The sequence below is a fragment of the Antechinus flavipes genome, chromosome 3 (genome assembly GCF_016432865.1).
Source record: "Antechinus flavipes isolate AdamAnt ecotype Samford, QLD, Australia chromosome 3, AdamAnt_v2, whole genome shotgun sequence".
NCBI classification, from domain to species: Eukaryota; Metazoa; Chordata; class Mammalia; order Dasyuromorphia; family Dasyuridae; genus Antechinus; species Antechinus flavipes.
Window position 1 is genome coordinate 85202031 of NC_067400.1, and position 12400 is coordinate 85214430.

At 32.2% G+C, this 12400-nt stretch overlaps 1 protein-coding gene across 5 annotated transcripts in view; it reads right to left on the reverse strand.

Moving 5' to 3' along the window:
• CBY2 (chibby family member 2) overlaps positions 1–12400 on the reverse strand; it is a 37857-nt gene that overhangs the window by 10511 nt on the left and 14946 nt on the right. For 2 of the 5 annotated variants that reach the window (XM_051983833.1, XM_051983831.1), the window contains exon 2: positions 298–347. The exons of the other annotated variants lie outside the window; for them this stretch is intronic. In XM_051983833.1, the coding sequence (XP_051839793.1) occupies positions 298–347 (50 nt within the window). The remainder of the gene's footprint in view (positions 1–297; positions 348–12400) is intronic. 5 annotated transcript variants of the gene reach the window in all.

Consider the following 12400-nt stretch of genomic DNA (forward strand, 5'->3'; position numbering starts at 1 on the left):
CAACCTTAACATGTATATGTGCATATATTTCCCAACACTATGTGGATCTTTTACAAAAAATGACCATGAATTAGCATAGAGATATTGCAAATAAATGTTAAAAGACAGAAATAGTAAACACATCCTATAGATACCATAATACAATAAAAAAAAAGTAATTGGCTGTATAAGGAAAACAAAAACAAAAGACACAGACTCAAATGGAGACTTAATGAAATATTAAGTAATGAGAGTGAGTCAAAAAAAATTTAAAAAACAATAATTATGTGGAAAACATTGATAATGATTTAAACATACCACAAATTTTGAGTTGCAGCTAAAGGAGCCCTCAGAGGAAAAGCTATATTCTGAAAAACATACATTAACAAAATAGAGAAGGAAAAGATTAATGAATTAAATATGTAATATAAAAAAATTAGAAAACCAACAAATAGTCCAACCTAAAATCAACACTAAGAAAAAGATGCTAAAAATTAGAGGAGAAATAGATATACTAGAACATCTTACTCCCAAAAAAAGAACCTCTAGAAATAATTATTAAAAATAAAAAGAACTTTAGCTCATAAAAAATGGTAGTAAATCAAATCAACAACAAAAAAAAGCAAAACCATTACAAAACCAGAAGAAATGAAAAAAAAATTATCAGAATTAACTATGGATAATTATTTGCTACTAAAATTGAAAACATAAAAGAAATAGAAGGATGTTTACAAAGATACAAAATACCCAAACTAACAGAAAATCAAATTATCCAATTTCAAAAAAAGAAATAGAATTAGCTTTTAAGAAACTATCAAAAAAGTGATAAAACCCTGTATTTAAGAAGTGGCTGTGTGAGTGGAGAAAGTTGAATTATGTGAACCATAAATGTCATTAAAGATAGAAAGGACAAAATTAGATAATTTGACTGAATATGTGGTGAGGAAAAGTGAAGAACTGAGAAATGATAGAGGTAACAAACCTTGATAACTAGAAAGATGATAATTACCTTGATAGTATAAGAGGAACTCAGAAAGAAGTGGGAAAAGATAATGAGTTCTATTTCGGATATGTTGATTGAGATTCTGATGGAACAATATACAATTTGCAGTGTCTAATAGGCAATTCATGATGTCCACACATTAAGAAAAAGACTAAAAAATATTTCTAGAAGCTCTTTTTGCAATAGCAAAGAATTGAAGGAATGCCCATTAGTTGAGAAATGATTGAACAAGTTGTCATGTATGATTTTGATGGAATACTATTATGCTATAAGAAAGGATAAGGAGAATAGTTTCAGAAAAATCTGGAAAGACCTATGTGTACCGATGGAAAATTAAGTGAGAAGAACCAGGAGACCATTGCACACAATAACGGCAATATTGTAATGATGATCACCTGTGAAAGATTTAGTTACTCTAATCAATACAATGATCCAAGATATTTTCAAAGGATCAATGGCAAAAAATGCTATCCATGTCCAGAGAGAGAACTGATAAAATTTGAGTGCAGAATGTAGCATGCTTTTTTTCACTTTATTTTTCTTTCTTTTGCCACATTGCTAATATGGAAATATTTTGCATGACTTCAAATTTAGAACTGATATCATATTACTTACCTTCTCAATGGGTGAGGGAACAGAGCTAAAGAGAGGAAAAAAATATGGAACTTAAAATGTAAAGAAAAAGTTAAAAGTAAATAATTGCTTTTTAAAAAGAGAGAAACTAAGCCAAAGGTGGATAAACACTCTTGTAAAGGGCTCAGCAAGCCTTCACACCAGAGATATCAAGTCTTCCCTGAATACTCCATACATCTCTGACCATGATCATTCTTCTTAATAAAATCTGATGCTTCCCTATTACCTATCAGATCAAATATAAACTTTGCTGTTTAGCATTTAAAGTTCTTTATGTGTGGTATGAGAAATCCAATTAAAAAATACTCAGGTATGTCAGGTGAAGAATAGAAGTGTTTATTTAGGATCTCATGAGCAGCAGACATCCACTAACTGGGGTTCCCCAGTAAAGAGGAGGTCACCTCCTCAGAAGTCAGAGGAATTATATAGTCACAAACCACAAGAATCTTTGACACCCCCCTCATCGATTAATTCTCGCTCCTGCTTAATGGCACGAATTTGCCAAATTCCAGTCAGGCCCGTATGGTCAGTTTTACTGTGTGCAGGTGTGTTTTCCTAAGCTTATGGATTTATGGTGATCAGTTTCACAAGATTTATAACTGTTAACTTGAGCCAATATGAGCATCCTATTTCATTTTCCCAAACCCCTCAGATAAACTGAATTCAAGTTATAGGTTCCATCTACCTTAGTTAATAATTTTATAAGAAACCATATAATCCCCCACAATAAGGAGATTTGTTTGGAGGCAAGTACTCCATTATGCTAGAATAATCAAGGAGACTTAGTTTACCTCAGGCTTCCACAATCAAAAAATAGAGATTAGTCAGTTTATAGACCTCTTAGAATATCTCCAGGACATTAAATAGTTAGATTCTTCTTTAAGTAGTTAAGTAAAGGTCCAGGAGATCACCTCAGATATCTCTACTAGAAGATGAAGTCTTTGGTTCTCCTTCCTAGAGCCTTCTTAATGAATAGCAGAGCTTTGAAATTGGGTCTGGAATTATCAAGTGACTATTCTGAAAGTCCTCAGTTTCCCCTTATACTCAACTTATAATTTATAACAATATCCCTCTCTAGTCTTCTTATACTTCATTGCATATGAGATATACACTTCCTTCCATGAACAGCATGTTCCAGTCAATCTGGCCTTTTTTTTTGCTGTTCTTCATGCAAGATATTCTATTCGCCCTTCTATGTATTTTCATGCTGAATAACCTTCGGGCTTGACTTGTACTCCCTTCTCACCTCCATGATTTGGAATTCCTGGCTTCCTCCAATACTCAAATCAATCTCTGCATTCCGCATGAGATTTTTCCTAGTCCTCTAGATGCTAGTGTCTCCTTTCCTCAAAAAAGGTCATTTAGCACCTGATTTATATATATATTTATACATATTTACCCATTTACCTTTTGTCTTCTGTATCTGCTAAAATCAAGGAACTTATTCTTATGAAGAAAAAAATATTAGATTAGTGACTCTTGAATATTCTAAGTTTATTTAGGCACACATTAAGAAATTATGACCCTTCTTTAAATCAGCTAATTTGTTCAAAATAACTAGGTGACCCAGTAAAATAAACATTGGACTGGTCATCAGAAGATTTAATTTTAAAATCTTGTTTCTTGTTATTTAACAACTAATAATAATTGTTGTTAGGTTGTGTCCAACTCTTCCCGACTTCATTTGGGGTACTCTCGGCAAAGATTCTAGAATAGTTTGCCATTTCTTTCTGCAACTCATTTGACAGATGAGGAAACGGGAAATAGGATTAATTACGTGATTTAATCCAAAATCAAACACAGCTAGTCATTGGATGAGGCTAGATTTGAACTCAGGAAGATGGATCTTCCTGACTCCGGACCCAGCACTTAATCCACATTATTACTTAGCTGCTCATAATAATAGCCAGTATTTATATGGTACTTCAAGATTTATAAGTATTATCTCTTCTAATTCTTATGTTGATTCTGTGAACCAGAGGTTATAGTGGATAAAGTGTTGAATTTAGAATCAGAAAGACCTGAATTCAAAACCTGTATCAGACACCTATACTAGTACTTTGTGATTTGAGACAAATCACTTGACCTCTTTCTGACTCAGTTTTATTATCTGTAAAATGGGAGGTAAATAATAGCACTTGTTTCCAGTATTAGTGAGTTAACACATATATAAAGTACTTTGTAGGAACTACATAAATATTAGCTATTATTCCCATTTTATAGATGACAAAACTGAGTTTGAAAGATATTAAATGACTTACACTGAGATAGCTAGTGAATGTCTTCGGCAGAATTTGAACTCAGTTATTTGTCACTTTAGTTCTGATGTGCTATGATCATGCATCACTTGGGTGAATCACTTAATATCCCAGAACATCTGATTCTTCATCTTTCTTTAAAATAGAGATGTCTGCTGATGGGATTATCATGAGAAAAGCCCTTTGTAATCTGCAGAGTACTATAGAAATATTTTATTCTTAGGAGAAGAATAGACCTAAGTTAAGTGGATTTAAATGACAAAAGGATTTTGAGAGGCATTTGAAAGAGGTTTGAGCAGGTGGAATAGGATGGGGAAAGAATATAAATGCTATAATATATTTAAATAAGGAAATGATAATAATTATTGTTACTTTATACCTAATATATTTCATCTAGATACATTGAAATACTTTCTGTATATCAATTCTTTGCTTCTTATACTACTTTAACAATTTTAAAGATTGAAAAGATGTGAAATGAATCATTATCTATCATTAAATATATCACACACATTATATATATAAAAATATAAAATTCCAAAAGTCTTAGTGCAGTTTTACTCTGTAGAAGTTGTGTGTGTGTGTGTGTGTGTGTGTGTGTGTGTATACACTTCATGGTATATAAAGTTCTCTAGAATCATTTAGAAATAAAGGTGCTAGATAAATAGAAAGCATTGTAATATGTCATTAACTTTGCAATAAAAGAATGTCATTAACTTTGCAACGACAGACTTAATCTTCCAAATAGCAAGGGTAAAAAGGGTATTCTGCAATCAGCATCTTATTTACTTCAAATAAATTCAACGTTCATGTTTTTCAGACTTTACAATCAGTGAGATGCACAATAGGTTTTGCAGTCATGAAAGTATGTCATCATATTGAAACTCAAAGTCAACTTCTCTAAAAAATATTTTCTTTAATGATGGGGATGGGAGATGGTAGGGGATGAGAAGAATGGCCAGGATTAATGAGTAGCAAATCCAGATGGGTTTCATTTATCTTTGCAATGATAATAGTTATTCCTCCAAAATTAGGTACAACTGGAGTCAATTCAGTCAATGCTTTCCATGTTAATGGAAAAAATCTCCAAGGCAAAATATCCTAAGAGCAAAATGTTTTGGAAGATGGAACGAGCCTTGCCTCAGGGAAGTCTATACCTAGCTGTATGGAAACAAGCACAAGTTCTGGAAGGATGTCTCAAACTTACATGATTTGGAATATGATGTTGGTGTCAGGCTATGTTGTCCAAGGACAGATAAGTGGTACAGTGGAAAAAGTTCAGGAAAGAGTCAGAAAGTCCTGAGTTTGAATACGACCTCCGACATTTACTAGACCTTTGCCTGCCTCCATTTCCTTAACAATAAAGTGAGAATAATAATAAACACTTGCCTTCCAAACTTGTGAGGATCAAATGAGATACTATTTGTAAAGTATTTAGTACAATGTCTGGAATATAGTAGGTGTTTAATAAATGCTTGTTCCCTCCCACTAAATGTAGAGAGTTTTATCATCAGTAAGATGACTATATTGTGATGAATTTTGAGCCGTAGCGAAGCATGGGAGAGTTCTACACGTGTCATATAGGAGAATGGAAGAGGAATTAAATAACTATGTCTATCAATCTTTTTTCTGGTCTCTAAAAGACTAACTCCATGACTAAGAAGTCACATGGAGTAGTGGAGAGAAAAAAAGCCTTGGAATCAGGAAGACTATGGTTTAAGTCATACCTCTGGCACATACTTAGCTTTGTGATCCAAGAAAAGTCATTTAATCTATCAGTGTAGCAGAAAACTCTGTAAAACCCTAAAGGGCAGTTTATTGTAGAGTTAAAGGAGTTTCCCCACTAGTGAGCTCTCAACATGGATAGAATCAATGTATCTAGAACAAAGACAAAAAAGAGGTTACAGATGATTTTTTTAACTTCTCACTAATAAATCCAATCATTTCGTTTCTTAAAAACAAAAACAAAAAGCAAAGGTTAGTGCCCAAATTGATTCCTAAGTTTTGTCTTAACAATGCAATACTAAATAAAAATTTGATATATATATATATAGAAAGAGAGAGAGAGAGAGAAAGAGACAAAGAGACAGAGAGAGAGAGAGAGAGAGAGAGAGAGAGAGAGAGAGACCACACTAGACTTTCTACTCATGTTCTAGTATGCTGCTGATCCTGGGTTTCTTGGAATTTTACCTGAAGCTGGTGTTGCTGATGGCAATGAAAATGAACCTTCTCTACACAGGGATTACTTCCCTTCACTATGACCTTGGAGAACTGACTTTGAAACAAGGTCCAGGAAGAGGAACCTGTTAGGGAAAATATGAGCTAAAAAGTCTGAGTTCCAACAGCTTCAAAGTGCTCCAGGAATCAAACCCCAGAAGGGACCCTATAGAACTCTGGTGTTTCCCACTGTTCCCCACTGTTCCCCACTGTTCCCCACTGGAGCCAAGTGGCAAAGCTCCTGCCAAGTAGGAAATAGCCAGTCCATATACCTTAATGATTCTGGATTTGTAGTAATCCGATATGAACTAGTCCTTGAAAGACCTTCAAGGGGCTCAGTATACTTTGTATTCAGAGGATATGGGCAAACCAGGGATCTCTCAACTCTTAACCTACAACAGACATTAGCAGAAGGGAGTGTCTAGTAACCAATAGGGACCATTATTCCACTTAAGAATACAGGATTAGTTGGATCCTGTCCTTGGGAGAAAAGAATTCCAGTTTAAGAAGTAAAGTTGGAATATGAAAAAAACACAAGACATCAATGATAAATAAAGTTTATGCATGGAGGAACACCCAGGACCGCTAACTGGTGGAAGAAAATGTCTCCATAGCCATTATGCCAGAGCTTCAGATAAAGATATGGTTTGATCACCATATTTATTAGAATTCCTGGAAGAGATAAATTAAGAGATTAAAAATGTATTATAAATTAAATAAGAAATCTAAAGGAGAAAAATCAAAAAGATAAGTTATTTCAGATAGGATGTAGAAAATCTTATCCAAGTAATAGAATGTCTGAAAATTGGAATGAACCCAACTGAAATCAATATTCCATGAAACAATGAGAAATGACATAAGATCTAAATCAAGGGTTTTTAACTTGGGGTCTATGAACCTTTTTTAAAGTGCGTGTTTTGATCATTGTATTTCAAGTAAAATTGGTTTCCTTTTCAATGTTACATTTTTTTATTTTTAGCATTTTAAAATACTATTCTAAGAAGAAACTTAAGGTTCCATGACCTAAAAAGAGTTCAGAACTTCGATCTAAATATACAAAAGAAAAGTTAATCTACTGAACAGGAGAAATAGTAAACCTTTAATAATTAGAGATCTCTGTGAACCTCCTTTCAGAGTCAAATTTAATAAGAAATAGAAACTAAAAATCTAAATAGAATTTTAGAAAATTTGAACATGATAGAGCTTTGCTAATTAGAAATAGAACAAGATCAAGTTGTATATGGCACTTGTACCAAACACACAAAATGACCATGTCAGGAAATTAAAAACTTCACAAATGCAGAAAAACACATCCATTAAACAAATTCTTGACTGACCACAATGCAGTACAAATTATATTAATAAAAACACTTTGAAGAAAGGATTAAAAATCAGAGACTACATTGGGCCTAAAGAATTAGTAGGTCAAAGGACAAATCATAGAAGCAGATTATTCATAAAAAAAATGACAACAGTCAGGCTTAGTGACACATAGCTCTGATCTCTGCTACTGGGGATCTTTTGAGTTTGGGAGTTCAAATATTCAGTGGACAAAATCTAATCAGTCTGACATCAGTATGGTGAATCCCCAGGAACTGGAGAGCCACTAGTGGACTTAAGCTAAACCAGCCCAAGTCAGAAGGTCAAATTTCCTGTGTTCATCATAGTAGAATCAGCTTCATTACTGGCTCCTGCTCTTCCAGTCTGGAAAAGATAGGGACACTCAATCTCAAAAAAGAAAAGACAACAATGAGACAACATACAAAAATTGGGGGATTGTAGTCATAGCAGTCCTTAGAGGAAATTTCATATCATTAAACAACACCTTCATTAACAAAACAGAGAAAAAACAAACTAATAAATTGAGAATGCAACTTAAAAAGAAATAGTATATACAAAAAATTTCTAAACACAAAACCAGAAAACTTGAAAATCAAAGAAGAAAGAACAGATTAACAACAAAAAGGCAGAGACATCATTTAATTAATAAATAAAAAGCATCAGATAGAATCCTGGGCTTCAAATCAGAACTGTGAGTTCAAATCCTACTAATTATGTGAACCAGAAGTGTTCTAGCCATTTTCTGCCATTTTCTCAGATATACAACGAGGATAATAATAGCACCTACATCACAGGGATGTTATGAGGATCAACTGAAATAGTATTAGCACAATATCTAGTACACAGTAGGTACTAAGTAAATACTTATTTCCTTCTATTCCCTCTTAAAAAAAATAAGACTGTCAACTAATCTGATTTTTAAAAGGGAGGAAAATTGAATTGTCGATATCAAAAATGAGAAAAAGAAAATTCACAACAAATAGAGATCTAATTTCAGAAAAAAGAAATTAAACAAACCATAAATCAACTCCCAAACAAAATTAATTCCCTGTATCAAATGATGGATGTTAACAAATTTTATAACGCAATAACTATGAACAAATTAGTCTTGATAACCAAACTTAAGGAGAGGAAAAAAGAGGGAAAGAAAACTAGAGGCCAATATACCTAGTGATCTATGATACAAAAATACTAAGTAAAATATTAGCCTAGAAACCACAATGATATATTTTTAAAATTATTCACTGGGATTGGTTTGGATTTGTACTTGGAATATAAGGTTGGTTCAATATAAAAAAAACTATAAAAATAATGGACCATTTTAATGACAAAGTAATTAAATCACATGTTTATATAAATATAAACTGGAAAAGTTTCTGAAAAAATCCAATGTCTGCTTCTATTTTAAAAATTTTTTAAAGCATAGGAATAAACAGATCTTTCCTTAATATGGCAATTATCTTTTTAAAAGCAAGGGCCACCATTAAATAGAGAAATATCATTCCAATAAAATCATAGAGCAAAGCTGTCCATAATCACCATTGTTATCTGACAAATTTTGCAAATACTAACTATAGAAATAAAGACAGGAAAAAGAAATTGAGAGAATAAGCATAGATCAAAAGGAAACAATACATTTTTACAGATATTGTTCTATTTAGAGAACCTTAAAAAATCACCTAAAATTTAAATGAAGTAATTCACAACACTTCAGCAAAATAACAATATAAATTAACCCACATAAATCATGAATTCTTCCATATACTGCCAACACAATTCCAAAGGTCTATTCCTTTGAAAAAAATTCTCAAATTTCATTCAAAAGAACTACAGAATGAATAAAATATTTCAGAATTTACCTACTAATAGATATACAACATTATATGCATAAAACTATAACACTCCCTTTACAGAAACAACAACAGACTTAAAGAATTTGAAAATATAAATTGTTTATGATTAGGCTATGCCAATATAGTAAAAACAGCAATACCACTCTAAATTCATTATCTATTTGGTGTTCTATACCAATCAAATTATTCAAGGAATATTTTTAGAGATAGAAAAAATGACAAAATTTATGTGAAGGAAGAGAAGCTCAAGAATCTCAGGGGAAATGATTATTGTTTTTTAAATGGGAAAGAATTATCTGTTCCAGTTTTTACATGAAAATGCTCATTTTAAATTTAGAATTAAAAATACATTTTAAAGATGAATAATCTTATAACTTAAACAACTTTATAAATGGGTATTTTCACTCATCTGTTTCTTTTTTAATTTGAACTCTAGATAATACTGACTTTATTTAATAAAGTTCTATGAGGACTCCCTCAGCCAGACCCAGTCACAATATAAGTTATGTCCCAAGGTAATAAAATTAAATATACTTTCCTATTTATGCTATTTCACGAACAGTCTGTTGTGCAAAATTTTTAAAAAATTTTTTCTAATGACATATAGTCTATTTTCTTACAATATATCAGCAATCTGTGATTTCCTTGGTATGGTATGGTAGCGTCCCTCGCTATGACATGTTTTAAGAGAGTTTAATTATTGAGTTGCTCAAAGTCTTGGAAAAGTGTCAAAGGCTGCATTTGAATTCAGATTTCTCCATACCCAAAGCCAATCCTCTCTATACAATTTCATCCTGTACCTCTATTTGTTGTATTAAGAAATTGTTGTATAAAGAAAAATAATTTGGAAAAAAAGAAAAGCCAATGACTCTATAGACCAGAGAAGACAGGAACTTCTTTTATATTAGAGGAGCAATAGTGGGAAGTTGAAAGGGCATTGGTCATTTGCTCCTTATGATCTTAGGCAAAGCCATTTACCTCTCTAGGCCTCAGGAGTTTGGACTAAATAGCCTATAAAGTCTCTTCCAATTCAAGGTTCTTTTCTATATTATTGCTCTCTGCAATGTAAAGAGTACTTTTTATTAAAAAAAATTAATTTTGTTTTTATCCTGAACTGAATAGACATCAAAGAAAATGGATATTTCCACATATTCTAACATATTTGTCTGACACATATATATGTATATTTGAAAAAAGGATTGTGCATAAAGCTGCAAATGTCCTTTACAAACAACTTGCTTGTTTGTTTTTGGGTTGGGTTGTTTTTTTTTTTTTTTTTTTGGTAGCAAGGAATTAGAATTTGAAGGGATGATCATCAATTGAAGAATGATAAGTTGTGGAATATGTGTAATTGTGCAATAAGAAAGGATAGCAGCTGGATTTCAGAAAAACCTGGAAAAACTTACATGAACTGATGCTGAGTGAAGTCTGTAGAACCAGGAAAATATTAAATAAAGTAACAAGATTATGTGATGATCAACTATGATAAGATTTAGCTCTTCTCAGCAGTTAAGTAATCTAAGACAGTCCCAAGAGACTTGAAATGAAAAAATGCCATCTACATTCAGAGATGTAAAATGAGAGAATTACAAATGAACTGGAGAAGGAAATAGCACACCAATTCCAGTATGAAATGAAAAAATGCCATCTACATTCAGAGATGTAAAATGAGAGAATTACAAATGAACTGGAGAAGGAAATAGCACACCAATTCCAGTATCTCTGTCAAAAAATCCCAAATGGGGTCATAGAGAGACTAAAATGACTGAGCAACAATATGGATGATTTCAAGGTTCCTTCTAGTTCTAGTATTCTTTAATTAAAGCTCTCTTTGGAAGAATTGGAAATTGAACGGATGTCAATCAATTGGGGAATGGCTGAACAAATTGTGGGATAAGAATGTAATGGAATACATCCCATTGTGCTATAACAAATGATGAGCAGGCAAATCTCAGAAAAACCTGGAAAGACTTACGTTAACTGATGCTGAGGAAAGTGAACAGTGAGGAGAACATTGTGCACAGTGATAGCAACAATATGTGATGATCAGCCTTACTTAGCTTACTTAGCTTTTTTCATCAATATAGTGGTCCAAGATAATTTCATAGATTTGTGATGGAAAATGCCATCCACATTCAGAGAAAGAACTATGGAGATGATTGCAGATCAAACATACTATTTTGATTTTTTTTTCTTTCTTATCATTTTCCCCTTTTCTCTGGATTTTTCTTTCAAAACATGACTAATATGGGAATATGTTTAACATGATTGTACACATATAATTTTCATACCAGATTGCTTGCTATCTTAGGAGTGGGGAAGAAAAATCAGGAAAGAAGAAAAATTTGGAACTCAAAATCTTACAAAAATGAATGCTGAAAACTAAAACTAAAACAAAAACCCCTTTCTTTTATTTTAAAACATAGAACAAATTTCACATGTAACTTTTTAAAGTCATCCTACTTGTCTGAATATTTTCATTCTCTTCTGTGTATTAAAAAATCCTTCAATGGCCATCTTCTTTTTATTTTTCTTTCTTGATAATACTAGACCTAACATTCTTTCTCTAAAAATTGGAGATACAAACAAAAATCTCACAACAAATATGCAAAATAAAGTTAAACAAATTTCTACAAAGGCCATTTCTGAAAATGTTATCTTATTCAGTATCTTAAGTATTTTACTTCTCTGTCAAAAAGTGGGTAGCCTTCTTCATAATCAGTCCTCTGGAATCATGACTGGTCGTTGAATTGTTCAGAATTTTTAAGTCTTTTAAAGCTGTTTGTCTTTGCAAAGTTGCTGTATTTGTGTAAATTAGTTTTCTGGTTCTGCTCATTTCATTTCGCATCAATTCATACAACTCTTCTTCCCAGGTTGTTCTAAAACTGTGCTTTGCATCATCCATCATTTCTTATGGCAAAATAATATTCCATTTCATTCATGTAACATAAATTGGCCAATCTCTTAATTTTCTGTTCTGTGACATTAGAAAAGAGTTGCTATAAATATTTTTGGATGTATGTTCCTTTTCTCCTTTTTTGATCTTAGATTACTGGGCTACTAATGAAATCATTAAGTCCAAGGGTATACTTAGTGTAATGTTCAAAGGAACATAG